We start from the raw sequence: 23700 nt of genomic DNA on the forward strand, positions 1-23700 counted from the left end.
TGGATGATATAGCAATAGTGGATTTTTTTTAATAGTTGCACTGAAAGAATAAAACACACTTAACTAGTTACAGGAAAGTTGGTTTTTGCTGCAGTGACGATATTTATTACACACAGCTCTGTGAGCTTCAGCCTAATATTAGTAATAAATCTCATAGCAACAATGCCTAAAGCTCCAAAACTATGCACAAGTAGACCTTATAAATGTCAACGAAGCCCAAACAAAACAAGAAATCTGGACATTCGTTGGTATTGTTTAACCTTCGCGCAGCTTTGTTCCTGCAGCTGGTGCTTCCTCAGGATTTTTAAACTGTTGAAAAATTTGATTGAATGCCACTGAAAACCTCAATTCGTCCGTATTTTGTTTTGCTGTCGTTCTTGATGTTTGTTTGTTTTTTTTTATCGTTTGCTTAGCTTTTGTAATGTTAGCGTTCACTTTGACTTCGTTCGATCAGCTGAATGTTTTCACACAGTACAGAAGCCATTTCTGAGTGCTGCTGCCGCTGCGTTCATGTACCATCGGAAATTACAGGGCAAACTCAGCCTGTTTGCTTGGATTTTTTTTTTTTTTTTTTTAATGGGGGGGGGGGGGGGGTGGTCAGCTTCAATGGGCTCAGTCACCTTATATAAGCCAGAATTAATCTTTTGTGTGGATACAATTAATTATTTTGCCACAAGCAACTGCTGAATATGAAACAACAAAAAAAGTTGTGTAATTTCCGATGGTACTTGAACGCAGCATTAGCAGCAGCCATCACCACCTGCGTGCGTTTATTTTTTTTAATTAAAAATAATATGAGTATAGGAATGACAATGCACCTTATGTACATGTGGCAACAGGTAGACGATTCATATGATATAAAGAGCTGTTCTGGAAGGAAGAATTAATGTTGTGGATCAGTGGCAGCTCATGGAATAACCGCATATGGGGAGTCAATGCGCATTCACAGGGACTGATCAATTTATTTGATATAACAGTCATCTTTACACTTATTCCCCCATTTCCCCTTTTAACAGTTTTGTGTTATAAATCAACATATATGGCTTAGTAACGTAATGATGAGATGATCCCTCTTTTGTTCTGGACAAGGAACCAGAGCAGGTGGACCCACCGACGTGCACACAGATCTCCATCGTGGGTCAGATCACACACTTCTGTTTGCAGTTTCTCCAGGACTCGGTGCTATGAGCTCCATCCCAGCGCCGAGTCCTGGAATACAGAGATGCAGACACATGCTGCTCCAGCTGTGGCTCCAAGCGCATTTCTTTTAAAGCGCGGAGATTGTTAGCTTCAGTTTAGATTTGTTCCTCTTTCGTCCCTTTTGCGCTCTTGATTTGCAGGCTATTCCGCGATAAAGCTTGTTCGTCCACCTTTTCTCAACGAATTATTTTTTTTATTTTTCTTTTTAATTTTTTAATTAATTTATGTATTTTCCCTTCATTCAGGAATGTATGTCGTGTGACTGGGCCATAACACAAAACTCAACATGTGGCTACACACAAGCCACTTATTATTATTGTTATTATTATCTGTGCCTATATGCTGGAATAAGGGATAGAACTTGTCAAATGATTTTTAATTACTTTCTATTTCAGTCATACTCACAGCTGAATGTTCATCCACAGCCTTTGAACTGGCGATTTGCGCAGTTTATAGCTACACATGAAGACATTTTTGGCAAAATTACAAAGAATAAAGTTACATTTGCCTGGTTAAAGATCGGTAGAAAAGACCGTTTAGGAGCGGTACATGTGAGTGGTAATATGGTGGCAGATTTGCTTCACAATGGCCATGAGCGATCCAGTGTCATATAGAGATCAGTGGGTAATCTCAGTCCATGACAATGGTCTTTCAGTTCTTGTTCTTTGGATTTTAATGGCAGTTGGCAAACCAGCTGACAGGTGCACTACTGCCACCTACTGGACTGGAGTGTGGACAGGAGACTTGCAGTGAAAAGGACCAAAAAAACCCACAAAAACTATATTCTCCCTATCAATCATGTAGCAAGAAGGCATTCCAATAAAAGATTGCGTACTTCCTGTGTTGTTGATTTGTCCTTAAACCAAACCACTAAATTTCTTCTCTCTAGCTCATACTTTTTGCAGTGGATCAGTGTGTGCTCAACAGTTGGTCTTTGAGCTTGAGAACATTTCTTAAATATTCTCCAAGATGCAGAATATGTTTGTCCTTCAGGTCATCATCTTCTACTTGTTTTATGGTGGTTGGTACCCAGCTTAATGTTGCGTTTCCACCACCACCTACTCTGAAGTAGGAATAACAGTACCTCATTTAGTACGTAAGAGTAGCTTGTCATGTGTGTAGACATTGCCATCTTGTGGAAATGGATGACAATACAGTATTTTTTCATGAATAAATCCCTTTGGAATATAAATCACAGGACCTCCCAAATAAGTAAAATACCAAATAAAACACCAACCAAGTGTCTTTTTTTCTGTTTGCATTTGTAGCACCATGTATGGTTCCTGTTTTGATGGTAGACTTCCTGTTCGAAGCTAAACAAAAGTTCCCAGAACTGCTTTCTAAAAACTATGATCTTCCCTAGTTCTGTTTGGTGGGAACACACAAAAAAGGTGGTACTTTGTCCGTCAGCTCTAAGAATTATGAAAAAGTTCCTCCAGTTTGAAATCACTTACTTTGACTTTGATGGTGATGAGCTCTTTAGTACAGACATTTTCATTTATTTATTTTTTACTTTGATTGAAGGCTTGCTGTGTCTTTGAGTTTTTAGGGTTTATGATCTGGCAGGAGGTAGCTCAGTGGATATGTAGACCTGGGTTGGAATCCTACTCGTGTTAACTGTCTGTGTCTTTGGACAGGACACTTATTTGGCATTGTCTAAGTCCACCCAGCTGAAAATGGGTACCGGCCGTGGCTGGGGAAGTAACCACAAAGTCCTGGTTTAATGGACATGTGCAGTCACTGCTTAAAGCTAGAAACGCCGCCTACAGGTCAGGGGACCAGCTGGAATGCATGCTGCCTGGAAAAAGCTAGTAAAAGCCATCAGAGAAGCCAAGGGCAGGTACAGGCAACAGATAGAGGGCCACTTTGAGAATCATGACCCCCGCAGCATGTGGAGTGGAATTAAAACCCTGACTGACTATAAAAGCAACACCTCGCAGATCAGTCAGGACAGAGATCTCCCCGACAGCCTGAACCCCTTTTTTGCTCACTTCGATAAGCAGCAGGGAAGAACCCGGCCTGCTGAAAGAATCCAGCCTGAGGAGGAGCCGACACTCGTCCTCCAGCAGCACCAGGTGAGATCCACCTTCAAATGGATCGACACCACCAAAGCAGCTGGACCAGATGGGGTGACAGGCTGCCTACAACAAGCTGCTGTCCCCACCTGCCTCAAGTGGACTACTATTGTTCCTGTGCCCAAAAAGCCTGCTGTCACAACCCTCAATGACTGTTGCCCTCACCCTGGTCATTATGAAGTGCTTTAAGAGGATGTGTTAGCACACATCAAAAATAGCAGCCCTGCAGATCTGGACAGCCATCAGTTTGCATACCGGGCAAATAGAACTACAGAGGTTGCTGTGGCGCTTCACACAGCCCTGGCCCACCTGGAGCAGCCAAACACATACGTCAGGATGCTCTTTGCAGATTTTAGCAGTGCATTTAATACTGTAATCTCTCATAAACTGGTCCATAAATTCACCAACCTCAGACTCTCAACTCAATTCATACATTATGGATTTCCCGACCAACAGACCTCAGAAGGTCAGGATGGGGAACCTGACATCTAGCACTATAACCATGAACACAGACACACTGCAGGGGTGTGTGCTTAGTCTGGCATTCATCACTCTCTTCACCTAGGACTCACTCCTCCAACACCCTAATAAGGTTTGCTGATGACACTACGGTGGTAGGCCTTTTCAGGGACTACGAGACATGGTACAAGGAGGAGATCAAATTCCTGTCAGTGGTCTACAAACGATGACCTGGTACTTAATACCACCAAAACCAAGGAGGTTATCATAGACTTTAGGAGGACCAGGAGAGTCTCACAGCCCCCTTTACACATCAGCGGAGAAGAGGTGGAGAAGGTGGACTCCATCATGTTCCTTAGCATCAGTGGTGGGCACAGCTTACCAGAAAGTTAGCTTGGATAACCGCTAATCTGCTAACTGAGAATTTAACTTTTATACCGATTAACCGATATAAAAAAATTAGCGTAAGCAACACCTAACTGCTAACTTTTAGTATTGACTCTGCTACACTGTCATCTACTGACAAGCCAGTTTTGAGTTTAAGCACCGCCAACGCTTCTGAGTAGAATCAAAGGCTATCACAAACGAGTCAGCGCTTCTGTCTTTGTGCGCCCTGCTAACTGCTATAAAGAAGAGTCACTTACATTCAACATGCAGTGCCCCAGACGTGTGGCAAAAGGCATAAACAGCAAAGCAGGTTTGACGTAAAACTCAAAATGCCAAAAGGCATTATGGGAAAATGAGCTGCCTCATCACTGGTTGGTTGGTTTATTTATTAATAAAAACCAACACACAAGTTACTGTAACGTGTGTTGTTTTTTTTTACAAATAAATGTGTATTTGTAAATATGTCATCTTTTTCCATTTGTTAAAAAAGGCATTTGCAAATCTGAAAATTTTGTTTAAGTGTGATTCAACGTAATGAATAGCGTCTGTGTGACAGTTGGATGCTATTCACACTCCCAATCCAGTAGATGGAAGGGTTCTATGCATTTTGACCCAAAATGCATGGAAGGGTTCTATGCATTTTGACCCAAAATGCATGGAAGGGTTCTATGCATTTTGAACCAAAATGCATGGAAGGGTTCTATGCATTTTGAACCAAAATGCATGGAAGGGTTCTATGCATTTTGAACCAAAATGCATGGAAGGGTTCTAAGCATTTTGAACCAAAATGCATGGAAGGGTTCTATGCATTTTGGGTCAAAATGCATAGAACCCTTCCATCTACTGGATTGGGAGTGTGAATAGCATCCAACTGTCACACAGACGCTATTCGTTGCGCTTAATCACACTTAACAGAATTTTCAGTTTTGCATTTTTTTTTTTAACAAATCAAAAAAATGGACATATTTACAAATACACAAAACCAACATGTTATAGTAACTTTTTTTTTTTTTTTTTTTTTTTTTTTTTTTTTTTTACAAATGAACCAAACAACCAATGATGACTCATTTTCCCATAATGCCTTTTGGCATCTGTGAGTTTCAATGCTCAAACCTTCAGAATTAGCGCGTGACTTCAAACCAAAAGGTTATTTGTGATATTTTCACATTGTAAAAATGACAGAGTTGACATTAATATCAAACCATCTGGAATTACTTTGGTTTTTAAATCAAACCACAAGTCTAACCTGCTTTGCTGTTTATGCCTTCTGCCACATGTCTGGGGCACTGTATGCTGAATATAAATGACTTTTTTTTTTGTAGCAGCCTGGCAGCCAGGCCACCTCTGCTGGGGTAGGGTTGAGCCACAGAGGTTAATAATGAGTACTAGAGTCCGTACTCCCAAAGCTGCCTACTAAACGCAAATATCCCTTCATGGACAGTGACATGACACCTCCTAACTGGGCAAAATATTGACGAAGTGCCCGGATGTTAATGCATTTTCAATGCGGATACGTGACTGGACACACTCGGAAAAAACGCTCGGAAAATATGTGTTAAGATGCCATTCTGACCTGGATATCGAGCCAGTAAAATTAATTTACCTTAAATTAAGTCAGGAAAGTATTAAACGTACTCTGACACACACACACATTCCAAAATATTAGTGTTGAAAGTTACACAGATCTGATCAGTTCCAGCTGCTGAGCTGAGACGTCCTGCTGCTGCGTTCAGCGCAGCGCGACTCATCAATCCATTACAATACATTTATATATATTTATACACAATTATCCTTAATTGACCGAGTTTCATTCATCAAGACAGTGGTGTGGGTACACATCTCTGTGTGAGGGTGTGACTGAGCGGCACAGTGCGGGTCATTTTTAATCTGCGAGCAGTGGCTCGGTTATTTAATGCGCAAAAAAAAAAAAAAGTTGGTCTTGTCAAACAAGTCTAATCACTAATGACAAGTATTTTAACTAGACATCAGTCTAGCAGGGAAAAATATCAACTAGACATAAGAGTTAATGGTACATGTCCTCGGATGACACGGGCATGCATTCATCACAGGTTTATTGACCAAATGTCATGGACAAAGTGACGAGAATAACCAAAATCACTTACTTATGGAAGAAAATGTCTCCCTTCTTCCTCCATTTGTGGCTTTGCCAACATGTGCATCTTTCTGGCATATCCCACCTGTTTCTTGACAAGACTAATTGAGCGTCAATGCACGCTGCCTACTGAGTTGCCTGGATCTAAAATGGCAACCACACCTCCTTGCCGGGACATGGCTCAGCGCGACTGTGGACTCTAGTACTCATATTAACCTCTGTGGGTTGAGCTCAGCTCCTCATAGTTGCCTGACTGCTGCAAAACACATAACAGACAGGAACTAACATGTATGATTTTAGGGTTTCCAAATGTTTTTGACCATTCGGCTTTACTAACTATGCCAGCAAAAAAAACATTAGCAGACTAATGCTGCGTTCACACTGGGCGCAACGTGTGCGACAGCAGCGACAGGTTGCCATGTAATCCCTATGGAACAACGCGTTTTGGCGCCAAGTCACGCAGCGCGACGCGATGGATGCGAATGAAGCGACGCGAGTGAAGCGATTTTGAGTGATTGGCGCGTTTGTGGCGCGATATTGCGTCGCATCACGTCGCGTTGCCCTCCTCCCCAAGTTGAAAAATCTGAAATTTTCATCTTGTCGTGCCGCGATGACCAATCAGGGACTGAATATGTAGTGACGTGAAGATGTCTGGAGTTTGACTGAAGATGTGAACATGTCCTGTATCTGGTAGTCAGCCTGTGAGCAGGACTTGTCTCTTTTGTCCTTTATTTCACACTTCTGACAGTTTTTGGAGCGAGCAGCAGCCCCACAGCAGCGGGAGTGGAGTTTGTTTTACTTTTTACTTTACGTGCGCGCGCGACCGAATCGTCCATGGAGATTATTTTACTTATTAACTACACAGATGTATAATAAAACAAATGGTGACTGGTTTCTAAACGCAGTTATGACAGAGTTTTTTGGGAAAGAGCGAGGAGCAGCAAGCAGCGGAGTTTCTTTATTTTTTTTACGTGCGCGCGCGAGCAAATCGTCTGTGGAGAATATTTTATTAACTACACAGATGTAGTAATGTAATTTTATTAAATCTTCGAAACCGTGACTACCCAGGGTTGGGACCAGGAAGCAGAGTTGTAGTCATACACACCTCTCTGCAGCTTCTCTCCCGCTGCCATCCCCTCATTACCCCATCCCCGTAGAGACGGTGCCTGCTCCCAGACCACCAATAACCAGCAAAAATCTATTTAAGCATAAAAATTCAAAAAGAAAAATAACATAGCACCTTCAACTGCACCACAGACTAAAACAGTTAAATATGGTCTATTAAACATTAGGTCTCTCTCTTCTAAGCCCCTGTTAGTAAATGATATAATAATTGATCAACATATTGATTTATTCTGCCCGGATGCTGTAACCAGAAACCTGGTTACAGCAGGATGAATATGTTAGTTTAAATGAGTCAACACCCCCGAGTCACACTAACTGCCAGAACGCTCGTAGCACGGGCCGAGGCGGAGGATTAGCAGCAATCTTCCACTCCAGCTTATTAATTAATCCAAAACCCAGACAGAGCTTTAATTCATTTGAAAGCTTGACTCTTAGTCTTGTCCATCCGAATTGGAAGTCCCAAAAACCAGTTTTATTTGTTGTTATCTATCGTCCACCTGGTCATTACTGTGAGTTTCTCTGTGAATTTTCAGACCTTTTGTCTGACTTAGTGCTTAGCTCAGATAAGATAATTATAGTGGGCGATTTTAACATCCACACAGATGCTGAGAATGACAGTCTCAACACTGCATTTAATCTATTATTAGACTCGATTGGCTTTGCTCAAAATGTAAATGAGTCCACCCACCACTTTAATCATACCTTAGATCTTGTTCTGACTTATGGTATGGAAATTGAAGACTTAACAGTATTCCCTGAAAACCCCCTTCTGTCTGATCATTTCTTAATAACATTTACATTTACTCTGATGGACTACCCAGCAGTGGGGAATAACTTTCATTACAGTAGAAGTCTTTCAGAAAGTACTGTTACTAGGTTTATGGATATGATTCCTTCTTTATGTTCTCCAATGCCATATACCAACACAGGGCAGAGTAGCTACCTAAACTCTGTGAGTGAGATAGATTATCTCGTCAATAGTTTTACATCCTCATTGAGGACAACTTTGGATGCTGTAGCTCCTCTGAAAAAGAGAGCCTTAAATCAGAAGTGCCTGACTCCGTGGTATAACAAACTCGCAGCTTAAAGCAGATAACAAGTAAGTTGGAGAGGAAATGGTGTCTCACTTAGCCTGGAAAAAGAGTCTGTTGCTCTATAAAAAAAGCCCTCCGTAAAGCTAGGACATCTTACTACTCATCACTTATTGAAGAAAATAAGAACAACCCCAGGTTTCTTTTCAGCACTGTAGCCAGGCTGACAAAGAGTCAGAGCTCTATTGAGCCGAGTATTCCTTTAACTTTAACTAGTAATGACTTCATAACTTTCTTTGCTAATAAAATTTTAACTATTAGAGAAAAAATTACTCATAACCATCCCATATCGTTATCTTTGGCTGCTTTCAGTGATGCCGGTATTTGGCTAGACTCTTTCTCTCCGATTGTTCTGAGTTATTTTCATTAGTTACTTCCTCCAAACCATCAACATGTCTATTAGACCCCATTCCTACCAGGCTGCTCAAGGAAGCCCTACCATTAATTAATGCTTCGATCTTAAATATGATCAATCTATCTTTATTAGTTGGCTAGTACCACAGGCTTTTAAGGTGGCAGTAATTAAACCATTACTTTAAAAGCCATCACTTGACCCAGCTATCTTAGCTAATTATAAGCCAATCTCCAACCTTCCTTTTCTCTCAAAAATTCTTGAAAGGGTAGTTGTAAAACAGCTAACTGATCATCTGCAGAGGAATGGTCTATTTGAAGAGTTTCAGTCAGGTTTTAGAATTCATCATAGTACAGAAACAGCATTAGTGAAGGTTACAAATGATCTTCTTTTGGCCTCAGACAGTGGACTCATCTCTGTGCTTGTCCTGTTAAACCTCAGTGCTGCTTTTGATACTGTTGACCATAAAATTTTATTAGAGATTAGAGCATGCCATAGGTATTAAAGGCACTGCGCTGCGGTGGTTTGAGTCATATTTATCTAATAGATTACAATTTGTTCATGTAAATGGGGACTCTTCTTCACAGACTAAGGTTAATTATGGAGTTCCACAAGGTTCTGTGCTAGGACCAATTTTATTCACTTTATACATGCTTCCCTTAGGCAGTATTATTAGACAGCATTGCTTAAATTGTCATTGTTACGTAGATGATACCCAGCTTTATCTATCCATGAAGCCAGAGGACACACACCAATTAGCTAAACTGCAGGATTGTCTTACAGACATAAAGACATGGATGACCTCTAATTTCCTGCTTTTAAACTCAGATAAAACTGAAGTTATTGTACTTGGCCCCACAAATCTTAGAAACATGGTGTCTAACCAGATCCTTACTCTGGATGGCATTACCCTGACCTCTAGTAATACTGTGAGAAATCTTGGAGTCATTTTTGATCAGGATATATCATTCAATGCGCATATTAAGCAAATATGTAGGACTGCTTTTTTGCATTTGTGCAATATCTCTAAAATTAGAAAGGTCTTGTCTCAGAGTGATGCTGAAAAACTAATTCATGCATTTATTTCCTCTAGGCTGGACTATTGTAATTCATTATTCTCAGGTTGTCCTAAAAGTTCCCTGAAAAGCCTTCAGTTAATTCAAAATGCTGCAGCTAGAGTACTGACGGGGACTAGGAGGAGACAGCATATTTCACCCATATTGGCCTCTTTTCATTGGCTTCCTGTTAATTCTAGAATAGAATTTAAAATTCTTCTTCTTACTTATAAGGTTTTGAATAATCAGGTCCCATCTTATCTTAGGGACCTCATAGTACCATATCACCCCAATAGAGCACGTCGCTCTCAGACTGCAGGCTTACTTGTAGTTCCTAGGGTTTTTAAGAGTAGAATGGGATGCAGAGCCTTCAGCTTTCAGGCTCCTCTCCTGTGGAACCAGCTCCCAATTTGGATCAGGGAGACAGACACCCTCTCTACTTTTAAGATTAGGCTTAAAACTTTCCTTTTTGCTAAAGCTTATAGTTAGGGCTGGATCAGGTGACCCTGAACCATCCCTTAATTATGCTGCTATAGACTTAGACTGCTGGGGGGTTCCCATGATGCACTGAGTGTTTTTCTCTTTTTGCTCTGTATGCACCACTCTGCATTTGATCATTAGTGATTGATCTCTGCTCTCTTCCACAGCATGTCTTTTTCCTGGTTCTCTCCCTCAGCTCCAACCAGTCCCAGCAGAAGACTGCCCCTCCCTGAGCCTGGTTCTGCTGGAGGTTACTTCCTGTTAAAAGGGAGTTTTTCCTTCCCACTGTCGCCAAGTGCTGGCTCACAGGGTGTCGTTTTGACCGTTGGGGTCTTTCCGTAATTACTGTATGGCTTTGCCTTACAATATAAAGCGCCTTGGGGGAACTGTTTGTTGTGATTTGGCGCTATATAAATAAAATTGATTTGATTTTGATTTGATGTATAATAAAACAAATGGTGACTGGTTTGTAAACACAATTATGACAGTGTTTTTGGGGGAAGAGCAAGATGCAGCACTGCAGCAGGCAGCAGAGTTTATTTATTTATTTTTAATTGTTTACATGTGCACGCGTGAAGGGGACAGGAGGTCTTCAAACTGGGTCCCGCAGAGGAGGAAGGACTGCTGAAAGCAGCCATCATCCAGACTGCAGCAAATAATGATACTCCCTGAATTGGGAACATCTCATGACGTTTGTCATCTTTCCACAACAACTCGCACCGTGTGATCAAGGTCCGTCATGTTAACTTGACTGACAACCGGAGCCAGCGAGCGGAATGGAAGCTCCTCCTATTTGATGACGCACCGGGGTGAATTTTCGCAGCAAAAGCAGAGCGACACACCAGGCGAAGGAGGCGCGTCCGTCGCTTGGCGACCCACGCAAATTTGTAGCGTCTGATCGCGCCCGGTGTGAGTGCGGCTTAAAGGTTAGCAGAAGCTAATTGGTCTGCTGATGGTAAATTGAAAACCTAATCCGCTACCAAAAAGTTAGCTTCGCCAGTTAGTGGATTAGCGGAACTATGCCCACCACTGCTTGGCACCCACATCAGCAAGGATCTGACATGGGCATTACACACCCACAACCTGATGAAAAAAGCCCAGCAGAGGATGTTCTTCCTGAGGAAGCTAAAGCAGGCTGGTCTGGCTCCACAACTGCTCAGGAACTTCTACAGAAGCACCACAGAGAGCATCCTCTACCACGGATGCACAGTGTGGTGCAGCAGCTGCACAGCAGAGGACAAAAAAGATCGGTTCCGGGTGGTGAAGACAGCACAGAGGATTGTAGGAGCTGACCTTCCAGACCTGGACTCTGTGTATGTTGAGCACTTGCAGAGGAAAGCACGGCCCAAGGATAACAGCCACCTGGGACATTCCCTGTTTGCTCTTTTGCTATCAAGGAAGAGGTACTGCACTATAAGGACACAGACTGTTAGGCTAAAGAACAGCTTTTTCCCCAGAGTTGAAGCCTCCATCACCCACCCCGTCCCCCTCCCACAAACACAGACATTCAGTAACTGATATCAACGTGCAATAAGTAATAGTCCGTTTGCATATCTCAAACTATTCTACCTCACTAAGCATTAAGCACCTTAATAATTTATTAAGCAATTTTTTCTTGCTATTATTTTGGGCGGTACGGTGACTTAGTGGTTACCACTGTTACCTCACAGCGAGAAGGTCATGGGTTCTCCCCGTACTTGCGTGTGTTCTCTCCGGGTGCTTTGGCTTCCTCCCACATCCAAAGACATGCAGGTTAGGTGGATTGGAAACTTTAAATTGTCTGTAGGTGTGCATGCGGGTGTGAATGTGTTTATTTGTCTATATGTGGCCCTGCGACAGACTGGCGTCCTGTCCTGGGTGTACCCCGCCTCCCGCTCGATGACTGCTGGGATAGGCTCCAGCCCCCCCACGAGCCTTAATTGGATTAAGCAATTGAAGATGAGTGTGTTATTTTAAGGTCTTGCCATCCTGTGAAGCTGTTTGTTTTTTAAAGCTGCTGCTGCTGTTGTTTTTTGTGTATAGCTGTTTGGAAAGTGCCACCAGAATTTCATTGCAGAAATGCAGTGACAATAAACATCTATTCTGTGTCTGACTCCTAGACTCTCATCTGTGTCATCCTACAGAATCCGGAGATAATCACCCAGTTTTACCGACTGAACGGTCCCCTCTAAAAATCGGTCCACCCTGCCTTCACTGCGCATGCATCATTAACTGCAGTTCACCAATTATGACCTCGTTTCTGCTTCAAGCTGCCTCCAGTCATCATCTGTCTGTGACAGATATCTGAAGCTTTTGTACAACAGTCATTTCCATTTCCAAATTCAGCATTATTTCTTCATAAAAGACAGGAAGCGATCCGAGCGTGGCGGCTACACGAGCTGCTCGCTGATGCATTCACTGTGCTTCGGTCATTTCAAAGCGTCACCGACTGTCGCCTAGTTTCTCCTTAAAATGGCCTTGTTTCTGATTAAAACTGACTTAGAATGATTTAAGAGGTTTTACTTTGTCATCTGATGGTTAATAATCCCATTAATCTATTTGATCGCTTTGCGTGAATAGACTGTCTCAGACGAGCGGGTGAGCTCCGAAATGATGCATGCACAGTGGAGGCAGGGCAGACCAATTTAGGGGTGGACCGTTTGGTCTGCGACACCGGCACCAGCAAGCCTCGGGGCCTGTAAAGGTCTCACTAACACCTTCACTACAACTCGCACACACCGTGCACAGTGTGAATTTTCTCATTGAGTGATGACTAACAGGAGGACATTAAGGTCCTGTATGTGGAGAGACCAACACTGATGATCCTCTCAACATCTGTTTGTCCCACAGCGTCTTTCTCCAGTTTGAAGACTGAGCTGGAGCGAGTAAAAACAGAGAAGGAAGAGGTACGTCTGTCTGCTCTTTAGCTCCAGAGAACCTGGTCTTTGTTTCAGACAAGATTCCTAAGTTCTAACACAGAAAGGTCTGTGGATCCTGGTTCAATTAACAGGCTGTCTCTGTAGCTGAGATAAAAACGCAAGTCAGAACTTGATGTGATACATTAGAATTGGTGTTGGTAACAGATCTGGTATAATTTGGTCTCTATGGATTAGACATTTATTTCTAAATTAAAGTGTAGGTGACACAATATGTAATGTTTTTTTTTTTTGAGTATTTACGACTAAAATTAAAAAAGTTTGAAATTTATCCTTTCCTGGTGCGCAGTTACTGAAGAGATATTCAGATTTTGAACTGTACACCACTAAAAACCAGGAACTTCCTGGCAAGCCCCGACATTGGAGAAGGAGGAGGAAGTGGCATCTGCGCCGGAATCATTATCTTAATAGTTCGATTAATTTATGGATTTTTACAAGCTACTGACAGCCTCATTTCTACTGAGTGGTTCAGATTGGAGCTGCGCTGTGTTTTCTCTGTCAGAACAGTAAATTCTCACCGGCAGAATTCTTTTGATTGGTAGGTGGAACACTTAGATTGATGAGCGCACACGCACCGTGTCTGCAGCTTCTCCACTCGACACAGAGGCAAAACTGAGTGTTTACACATTTTGTTTTGTGAATCATCATGGGATAATTCACGTGCCTACAAATGTTAGGAGCAGATGAGGGACTGGGAGTCTTTTAACTTGCAGTGCAAAGTGACTTGTGGTGGAACAAGAGGATACATTCACAGCAGAGACTCGATCCATCAGACGCAATTAGCGGTTTACACCTGTAGTTGACCGTGCCGGTCCTGGATCAGTACAGCAGAGACTCAACCCATCATGGACTTTTCTTCAGCCAGGACAACGAATTAAATTATTTTCAGATGTTTTCATCAGACTGAAGATGATCTCACTGAAACGGACAGGTAAGACTATATTATTTACTCCTTGTGTGAATGGTTTTAATGTTTAATAATAACGTGTTGCGCTACTAATATACAGTACACTAACTGTATTCAAGAAGGAAACAATATTTATTTTTTAAAAAGCTGATATTTTTAGTCCCTTGCAACATAGATTTGAAATGTATGTACCTGTTTCTCAGGAAAAAACAAATAAAAAATCCACACTTCCTCATTACTTTTTTCTGATGTCACAGATAGTAAAACAATTTTTTAATCAGTTGATTATGACCAAAGAGCTGGCAAAAAAAGTAATCTCTACCTGCATGCTGAAATTGCCTGCATTATATATTTTATATTTCTGTGTTCTGAACTCTGCCAATAAATATCATCACTGTTGTCAGAATGAAGGTTTTCCTCCAAGGTTTATTCTCCCTCATTGTGGTCTAAATAAGGCTCAAAACCATAAGGCTGTGGTCCGCACTGCTGCTTCAAAATCACCTTCAGACTCCACACTTGATAAAAATCATCCGAAAATAGCTCGCCCTCCGCCGTGTTTACAATTGATTTTGGCTTGACTTAGCAGGTCCCGTTCTGGTGATGATGTAGCAACAATATGGCCACGGCTGAGGGCTGAAATGGAGTGCAGGCTTCAGACAGCTGCTGTTTATCCTTCACCTGCACATTTATTGTTCAGGATTTTTTTTTTTAAATAGCAACATTTCATCATTTTTAGTGATTATTTGTGCACATTTTTGCACTTTAATTCTGTGTTTTTGTGATTATTTGTAACAGATGTTAGGCAGGTGGAAGACACTGTGCCATACGGTTTGTTTGTCGACCCCCCCCCCCCCCCCGTATGGTTTGTTTAATGGGTATTATTGTTGTCTTTGTATAGTTGCAGAACAGTCTCTCAGAGAAGGTTGAGGCTTTGGAGAAGATCCAGGGCTTGAAGATGAGTCTGGAGCAGCAGCTCACAGAACTCTCCTCTGCAAAGGTTTGTCATTGCTACAGTGTCAAAACACTAAAAGTGAAAAGTGTTATTCCAACTTGTCAAATCGAAGGGAAAAAAAAAAGTTGAATACACCGACGGGTAAATGTCAATTTGAAGCCTCAGTGAATATGTGCTATGACATCCACACTAATTAATTTAAATTGTTCTCAGATTAATTAAAATAGTAAAATTATTAGTTAATTTGAAGAAACCTGGTGTTGAATCATTTCCATCCATCCTGTGTTGGCTGTAATATCTATGACTTCTAGTGTGTAATACCATTGTAAATGTGCTATACATTATTTGACCAGTAGATGTCAGTAGTCTCTAATGTACTCTTAAATGAAGCTTTTGGTAAAGCAGCTGGCTGAACGACTCAATGGTGTGTTGAAGCCTCGACACCCAGGCTTCATCTCGCTATCATGGCTCCGTGTTTGTCAGTGTTTGATGCTCAGTTTTATTAAATATTTGCACCAAAGACTGTTTTCTGAGAGAGGTGATGACTGTACGCTCCATCTGCATTTTTAAGTGTTTTTCATCCTCGTAGAGGAGTGTTAAGAGAATCTTGAAGCAAGTTGAACACAAACTCACATTTTCCTTAGATATAAATTTAAAAAATAAAAATTTTAACCACTTTAAACTTGATTTGTGCTGGTCTCAGACAGCATGATTTTGTATTCTTGTTGTCCAAACAGGTTTGTTCCAGACATTAAAAGTATCAGTTCGAGGGTTTTTCTCATCAGGATTCACACTTATGTAATATCAGATTTCAACAATGGTCTTCAGAATATTTAATGTTTGTCTCCTATCTTGATGGAGAGTGCACTGGTGAAAGTGAAGGCTTTTCTTCCTTTCTGGTTGTGTTTGTGTGTCCTGCAGAGTGCGCTGGAGAGTCAGGTTCTGGACGAGCGAGGCAAAGCTCAGCGGCTGCAGACGGAGCTGGATGTCAGCGAACAGGTTCAGAAGGATTTTGTCAAACTGTCTCAGACTCTTCAGGTAAGGATGTGTTGTTTCATTGAGAATAAATATGTAAAAATCAAGGAGATAATTTTATTTTCTCATTCATCTGACAGGGAAGTTTCATTTTTGCTGCTGTGGAAAACATTTTCACATTATAGATGTCTAAAATTCTGTTTTAATAGCTATTTGTTTTTGTTCCCTCAAGTCCTGATGCAGTTACTGGATTTTCCAGAGTACAAGTCCCGTTTTTTGCTTTGTTAGTTTGGGAGGTCCTGCAACTTTTACTCTGGTGCAGCACACATACTAGAAAAATCACATGTGTGTTATTAATAACTCTCCAGGAACCATCACCTTATCGTGGTGGAGAGGTTTGTGTGCCGTTATGAACCTGAGAGCTGTGTTGTCTGGAGTCTTTGAGCTCCTGGGAGGGTCTCCCATGGCAAATTGGTTTCAGTCAAGAGGCCAGACTAAGAATGGTTCACAAGACACCATGACAAAACAAGGCAGAGGAAATGTGACCCGGCCTGGAGGAAGCCCGGGGCCCCATCTGAAGCCAGGCCTGGATGTAGGGCCCGTCGGCGAGTGCCTGGTGGCTGGGCTTGCCACTGAGCCCAGTTGGGCACAGCCCAAAATGGTAACATGGACCTTCCATCTCCACAGTGTGGGCTCACCACCCGCAGGGGGAACCGCTGGTGTCGGGTGCGCTGTCCCTTGGGTGGAAGTGAAAGTTGAGGACCTCGGCGGACCAGACCCAGGCGGCAGGGGCTAGCTCTGGGAGTGTGAAATGTCACCTTGCTGTGAGGGAAGGAGTTGGGGCGATACCAGTTAGATCTGGTGGGCCTTGCCTCCACTCACAGCCTCGGCTCCAGAACCACTCTCCTTGATAGGGGTTGGACCTTATTCTTCTCTGGAGTTGCCCAGGGTGTGAGACGCCGGGTTGGTGTGGGGATACTCACGAGTACCTGGCTGAGCGCAGCTACGTTGGAGTTTACCCCAGTAGATGAGAGGGTCGCCTCCCTGTGCCTTCGGTTGGCAGGGGGGAAAACTGACTGTTGTTTGTGCGTATGCACTGAACAGCAGTTTGGAGTATTCGGCCTTCATGGGGTCCCTGAGTGGAGTCCTGTATGGTGCTCTGGTGGGGGACTCCATTGTTCTGCTGGGGGACTTCAACGCACATGTGGGCAATGACAGAGACACCTGGAGAGGCGCAATTGGGAGGAACGGCCTCCCTGATCTAAACCCGAATGGTTGTTTGCTATTGGACTTCTCTGCTAGTCACGGACTGTCCATAACTAAACCTGTGTTTGAGCATAAGGATGCTCATAAGTGTACATGGTACCAGAGCACCCTTGGCCAAAGATCAATGATCGATTTTGTGATCGCATCATCTGATCTAAGGCCGCATGTTCTGGACACCCGGTTGAACAGAGGGGCAGAGCTGTCAACTGATCACCATCTGGTGGTGAGTTGGATCAGAGGGTGGGGGAGGACTTTGGACAGACCTGGTAAGCCCAAATGGATAGTACAGGTGAACTGGGAACATCTGGAGGAGCCCACTGTCCAACAGATCTTCAACTCACACCTCCGGCGGAGCTTTTCTAGTATCCCTTTGGAGGTTGGGGGCATTGAACCAGAATGAGGAATGTTCAAAGCTTCCATTGCTGAAGTTGCAGTGGGGAGCTGTGGCCGGAAGGTCTTAGATGCCTCAAGGGACAGCAACCCTCAAACACCATGGTGGACACCGGTGGTCAGGGAAGCCGTCCGACTGAAGGAGGAGTCCTTCCGGGATATGTTATCTTGGAGGACTCCGGAGGCAGTTGCAAGGTACCGACAGGCCTGAAGGGCGGCAGCCTCTGCTGTGAGGGAGGCAAAGCAGCGGATCTGGGAGGAATTCGGAGCAACCATGGAGAAAGCCTTTCGGTCAGCACCAAGGTGCTTCTGGCGGACTGTGAAGCACCTCAGGAGGGGAAAACGGGGAATCGTCCAAGCCGTCTATAGTAAGGATGGGACTCTGTTGACCTCAAATGAGGATGTAATCCAGCGCTAGAAGGAACATTTTGAGGAACTCCTGCATCAGACTAGAACGCCCTCTGTAGTAGGGGCAGAGCTGGAAGCTGAGGGAGGATTATCATCAATTTCCCTGATGGAAATCACTGAGGTAGTCACACAACTCTGCAGTGGCAGGGCCCCGGGGGCTGATGAGATACGTCCAAAAATGCTGAAGGATCTGGGTGTGGAGCGATTGTCTTGGATGAGACATCTCTTCAACATTGCGATGAGGTCTGGGACAGTGCTTTAGGAGTGGCAAACTGGGGTGGTGGTCCCATATTTAAAAAGGGGGACCAAAGAGTGTGCACCAATTACAGAGGCATCACACTACTCAGCCTCACTGGTAAAGTCTACTCCAGGGTGCTGGAAAGGAGGGTTCAACTGATAGTTGGTTCTCCATGGTTCTCAGCAGGAAACCAATGTATTGCCTACTACATGTAGGGAATACGGTCTTGCCCCAAGTGAAGGAGTTCAAGTACCTTGGGGTCTTGTTCACGAGTGAGGGGATAATGAAGCAGGGTGGGTGTTGCGTTCACTCTACCGTACTGCTGTGACGAAAAGGGAACTGAACCAAAAGGCGAAGGTCTTGATCTGCTGGTCAATCTTCGTTCCTACTCTCACCCATGGTCATGAGGGTTGGGACATGACGGGTATTAGTGGCTGAAATGGGCTTCCTCAGGAGGGTGGCTGGTGTCTCCCTTAGATATAGGGTGAGAAGCTCGGCCGTCCGTGGGGAGCTCAGAGTTGATCTGCTTCTCCTTTGCTTTGAAAGGAGCCAGCTGAGGTGGTTCGGACATCTGGTAAGGATGCCTCCTGGGCGCTTCCCTAACGAGGTGTTCCAGGCACATCCATCTGAGAGGAGACCCCGAGGAAGACCCAGGACAAGGTGGAGAGATTATATCTCCACACTGACCTGGGAATGCCTCGGGTCCCTCAGTCAGAGGTGGTGAATGTGGTATGGGAAAGGGAAGTCTGGGGTCACCTGCTAAAACTGTTGGCCCCCACGACCCGATCCCGGATAAGCGGTTGAAGATGAGTGAGTTAGTGAGTGTTATTAATAATTATTATTTATATAAAGCTTTCCCATGAATCAAAACACTGAACAGAATAAAACACCAGTAATGAAATTACACTACAACAATGTACAATGAATCCCAAAATTCAGGAGCTGCTTTAAAAAATAAATCAATTAATTAAAAAATAATGTAATTGGCCTCATAGTTTTCTTGTACTGACCAAAGTGCTCTCACAATGTACCGAATGGCACCATTTTTTTTTTCCCCAAAACTTTCATGGGGGGGCTTGTGCTGTGTGGTTTTTCCGCACAGAAAATGTTCAGTCAAAAAGTTTTCAGTTGCTTGCAGCCATGGATTTCCCACGAACAGATGCTGCAGCCTCTTGCAGGAATCAAGAAGGAACATACCCATGTGACCTTCTCTGGCCTCCACACTGTAAAAAATTATCTGGATGATTCAAATTAAAAACATAAGTAAACTCAACTTGAATAAAAGCTGTTATTTAACTCAAGAAGGTAAGTTATATATGTTGCCAACTGTGCCACATATGTGACTCTGTCAGATTGGCCTCCGCTTTAGGATATGGCTTGCACATAGCATGATGATGTGCATCCTTCATTATGAAAATTTTGAGAATTAATTTTCAAAACCTTTATTTTGATTAACATTGAAACATTCATAATTCCAGGATGGCGTGGCTCACTGATGTTCCTGGTAGCAAAGTTAAACAACATCAGATAGTTCATGTTGCTCGCACCATTTCACAATAAAACATTTGCCAGCACCCCAGCAAATACTTTTACTGTGAAACGCATGCTGTCAGTGCTCTTTGCGATTGAGTTTAACTTGACAACACTCAGGAGACGTTAGCTAAAGTCCGTTTTTTGCTAACACAAACAAATTTCTCATTATTTGTACAAAGTTTCAGTAAGTACATTTGCTGAATAAAATCATATATTTGCCGTGAGTCCAAGTTTAAATAAACTGTTCAGTAGGTGGAGTACTGTTTCACATATTCTAAAAGTTCTGTTTAATTTGGTCTGAGTCTTTTCCAATAATTTATTTAATATGAATCCTTTTATTTTCTTATAATAAAACTGATTTTTGAAACTATATGAAATAATATATTAAAATAATAATATAACATAAATCAAAGCGTAGACTCGAATGACATAAAACATGCCTATTAATCAGCTCGGACCTTTATTATGAAGTTTTTTTGGATTTATTTTCAAAACTTTTATTTTGAAGTTTTTTTGGGGACCACACACACACACACTAATAATGTCTGTATTCTTGCACTGTTCTTCTTCAAGCTCCAACACTGAGTTCAAGAACTAATATTGTTTCATTTGATTTTAAGAAAGCATGTAATTAGTTTGTGGTTATCTTTACAGAACACACTAAGGAACGTTACCTTACTGTCAGCACCTCCTACCAAGTTAGATAGTTAATGATAATAACTTGAACAGTTCAATTCAATTTTATTTATATAGCGCCAAATCACAACAAACAGTTGCCCCAAGGCGCTTTATATTGTAAGGCAAGGCCATACAATAATTACGTAAAAACCCCAAAGGTCAAAACGACCCCCTGTGAGCAAGCACTTGGCGACAGTGGGAAGGAAAAACTCCCTTTTAACAGGAAGAAACCTCCAGCAGAACCAGGCTCAGGGAGGGGCAGTCTTCTGCTGGGACTGGTTGGGGCTGAGGGAGAGAACCAGGAAAAAGACATGCTGTGGAGGGGAGCAGAGATCAATCACTAATGATTAAATGCAGAGTGGTGCATACAGAGCAAAAAGAGAAAGAAACACTCAGTGCATTATGGGAACCCCCCAGCAGTCTAAGTCTATAGCAGCATAACTAAGGGATGGTTCAGGGTCACCTGATCCAGCCCTAAATATAAGCTTTAGCAAAAAGGAGAGTTTTAAGCCTAATCTTAAAAGTAGAGAGGGTGTCTGTCTCCCTGATCCGAATTGGGAGCTGGTTCCACAGGAGAGGAGCCTGAAAGCTGAAGGCTCTGCCTCCCATTCTACTCTTACAAACCCTAGGAACTACAAGTAAGCCTGCAGTCTGAGAGCGAAGCGCTCTATTGGGGTGATATGGTACTATGAGGTCCCTAAGATAAGATGGGACCTGATTATTCAAAACCTTATAAGAAGAAGAATTTTAAATTCTATTCTATAATTAACAGGAAGCCAATGAAGAGAGGCCAATATGGGTGAGATATGCTCTCTCCTTCTAGTCCCCGTCAGTACTCTAGCTGCAGCATTTTGAATTAACTGAAGGCTTTTCAGGGAACTTTTAGGACAACCTGATAATAATGAATTACAATAGTCCAGCCTAGAGGAAATAAATGCATGAATTAGTTTTTCAGCATCACTCTGAGATAAGACCTTTCTAATTTTAGAGATATTGCGTAAATGCAAAAAAGCAGTCTTACATATTTGTTTAATATGCGCTAATGAATGACATATCCTGATCAAAAATGACTCCAAGATTTCTCACAGTATTACTAGAGGTCAGGGCAATGCCATCCAGAGTAAGGATCTGGTTAGACACCATGTTTCTAAGATTTGTGGGGCCAAGTACAATAACTTCAGTTTTATCTGAGTTTAAAAGCAGGAAATTAGAGGTCATCCATGTCCTTATGTCTGTAAGACAATCCTGCAGTTTAGCTAATTGGTGTGTGTCCTCTGGCTTCATGGATAGATAAAGCTGGGTATCATCTGCGTAACAATGAAAATTTAAGCAATGCCGTCTAATAATACTGCCTAAGGGAAGCATGTATAAAGTGAATAAAATTGGTCCTAGCACAGAACCTTGTGGAACTCCATAATTAACCTTAGTCTGTGAAGAAGATTCCCCATTTACATGAACAAATTGTAATCTATTAGATAAATATGATTCAAACCACCGCAGCACAGTGCCTTTAATACCTATGGCATGCTCTAATCTCTGTAATAAACTTTTATGGTCAACAGTATCAAAAGCAGCACTGAGGTCTAACAGAACAAGCACAGAGATGAGTCCACTGTCTGAGGCCATAAGAAGATCATTTGTAACCTTCACTAATGCTGTTTCTGTACTATGATGAATTCTAAAACCTGACTGAAACTCTTCAAATAGACCATTCCTCTGCAGATGATCAGTTAGCTGTTTTACAACTACCCTTTCAAGAATTTTTGAGAGAAAAGGAAGGTTGGAGATTGGCCTATAACAGTGTGAAGTTAATTATCAAATGACAGAAACAAAATGTATTAACTAATATCTTTTTGTTCCGTGTCATTTTAATTTGATTTGGCAACACAAACTGAATCCTGTTCTTTATTATTTTGCAGAGCAAGTGGTATTTGCTCCCCCCATATAAAAGTACACAAACTTCCTACGGGCACTGCGCTAGTACTTCAGAAAATACGGTAGAAATATCATCACAGTTCTTCACAGAATAATGTCTTGAACATGTCAAACTGAGAAACTGTTTATAAAAGTATCCAGCCCTTGTGTATTTATATTCTGTGTTAATATTGTTGTCTCGCAAAGCACAATCAAAATTTTAAAACTTCTTTGACAAATTCTAATTTAATTTTTTTGTTGTGGTTGTTCTTTTTGGGGGGGCATGTACAGGTCCAGCTGGAGCGGATACGACAGGCCGACTCTCTGGATCGGATCAAAGTCATCCTCAATGACACCAACTTGACTGACATCAACCAGCTTCCAGAGACATGATACCATTAAACCCTAGCTCCTTCCAGGTTCATTCCCGTCGTTCTCGATCTGACCCTTAAGCTCCTCCTCCCCAGAACATCCACGGAACTGTTTGGAGGGACACGGACCAGCATGGCTCCAGGAGTTCCTGGTCTTCTCTGTACATTAAGAGTGTTGGGACAGAGCATGATGATGAAACGCTACTAAAAAAGTAAATAAAACGCCCGGACAGAAGGCGTGAAGCTCCTGTGGATGTGTATCTCCTTATTACTGTAGATAAATGCGTCTGTTTGCTCAACCAAAAAGTTCTGTTGTCTTCTGCAGCACTTCTCATCTGCAGCTTCTCTTTCTAGGTAAATACATCATCATTGGATCTGCTGCTATTCTCTTCCCTCAACCGTGTGTGTGTGTGAACAACTTAGATGCTCAAATGAATCATGGTTGATCTTTCCCCTTCTGGTCATTCCAACCTGTGGCAAACAGATGATTCACGGAAACTGGCGGGACATCAGTTTTGTAAAAAAAAAAAAAAAAAAGACAGGATTCGAGCACAGTAACCTCCAGTTGTCCTTCCATGAAGCTTTTGTCTTTTCCAGGGGCATGTGAGACAAACCTCGTAAGTGTCAAATGTACATTTTTGTTGTTGGTGAAATTCCCACCGACTTTAGTTTTTTTTTTTTTTTAAGTAATTACAGGTCCCATAAAAACTACTCACCCTATATGGCTTTTATGTTCATTTTTTGTTTTTACGTTAAACTTAAAAAAAAAAGTTTTTGTAAGTCATGCTAAATCTCGAATAAATTATAATCTATCAA

General features: G+C 42.3%; 1 protein-coding gene across 2 annotated transcripts in view; it reads left to right on the forward strand.

Annotated features, from left to right (window-relative positions):
• Window positions 1–23184, forward strand: part of rabep1 (rabaptin, RAB GTPase binding effector protein 1) — a 57276-nt gene extending 34092 nt beyond the window's left edge. For both annotated transcript variants that reach the window (XM_034177685.1, XM_034177687.1), the window contains 4 exons: window positions 13167–13222; window positions 15058–15156; window positions 16033–16149; window positions 22805–23184. In XM_034177685.1, the coding sequence (XP_034033576.1) occupies window positions 13167–13222; window positions 15058–15156; window positions 16033–16149; window positions 22805–22906 (374 nt within the window). In that variant the 3' untranslated portion in view covers window positions 22907–23184. The remainder of the gene's footprint in view (window positions 1–13166; window positions 13223–15057; window positions 15157–16032; window positions 16150–22804) is intronic.
• The last annotated feature ends 516 nt before the right edge of the window (window positions 23185–23700 follow it).

This window comes from Thalassophryne amazonica, chromosome 9 (genome assembly GCF_902500255.1).
Source record: "Thalassophryne amazonica chromosome 9, fThaAma1.1, whole genome shotgun sequence".
Taxonomy (NCBI): domain Eukaryota; kingdom Metazoa; phylum Chordata; class Actinopteri; order Batrachoidiformes; family Batrachoididae; genus Thalassophryne; species Thalassophryne amazonica.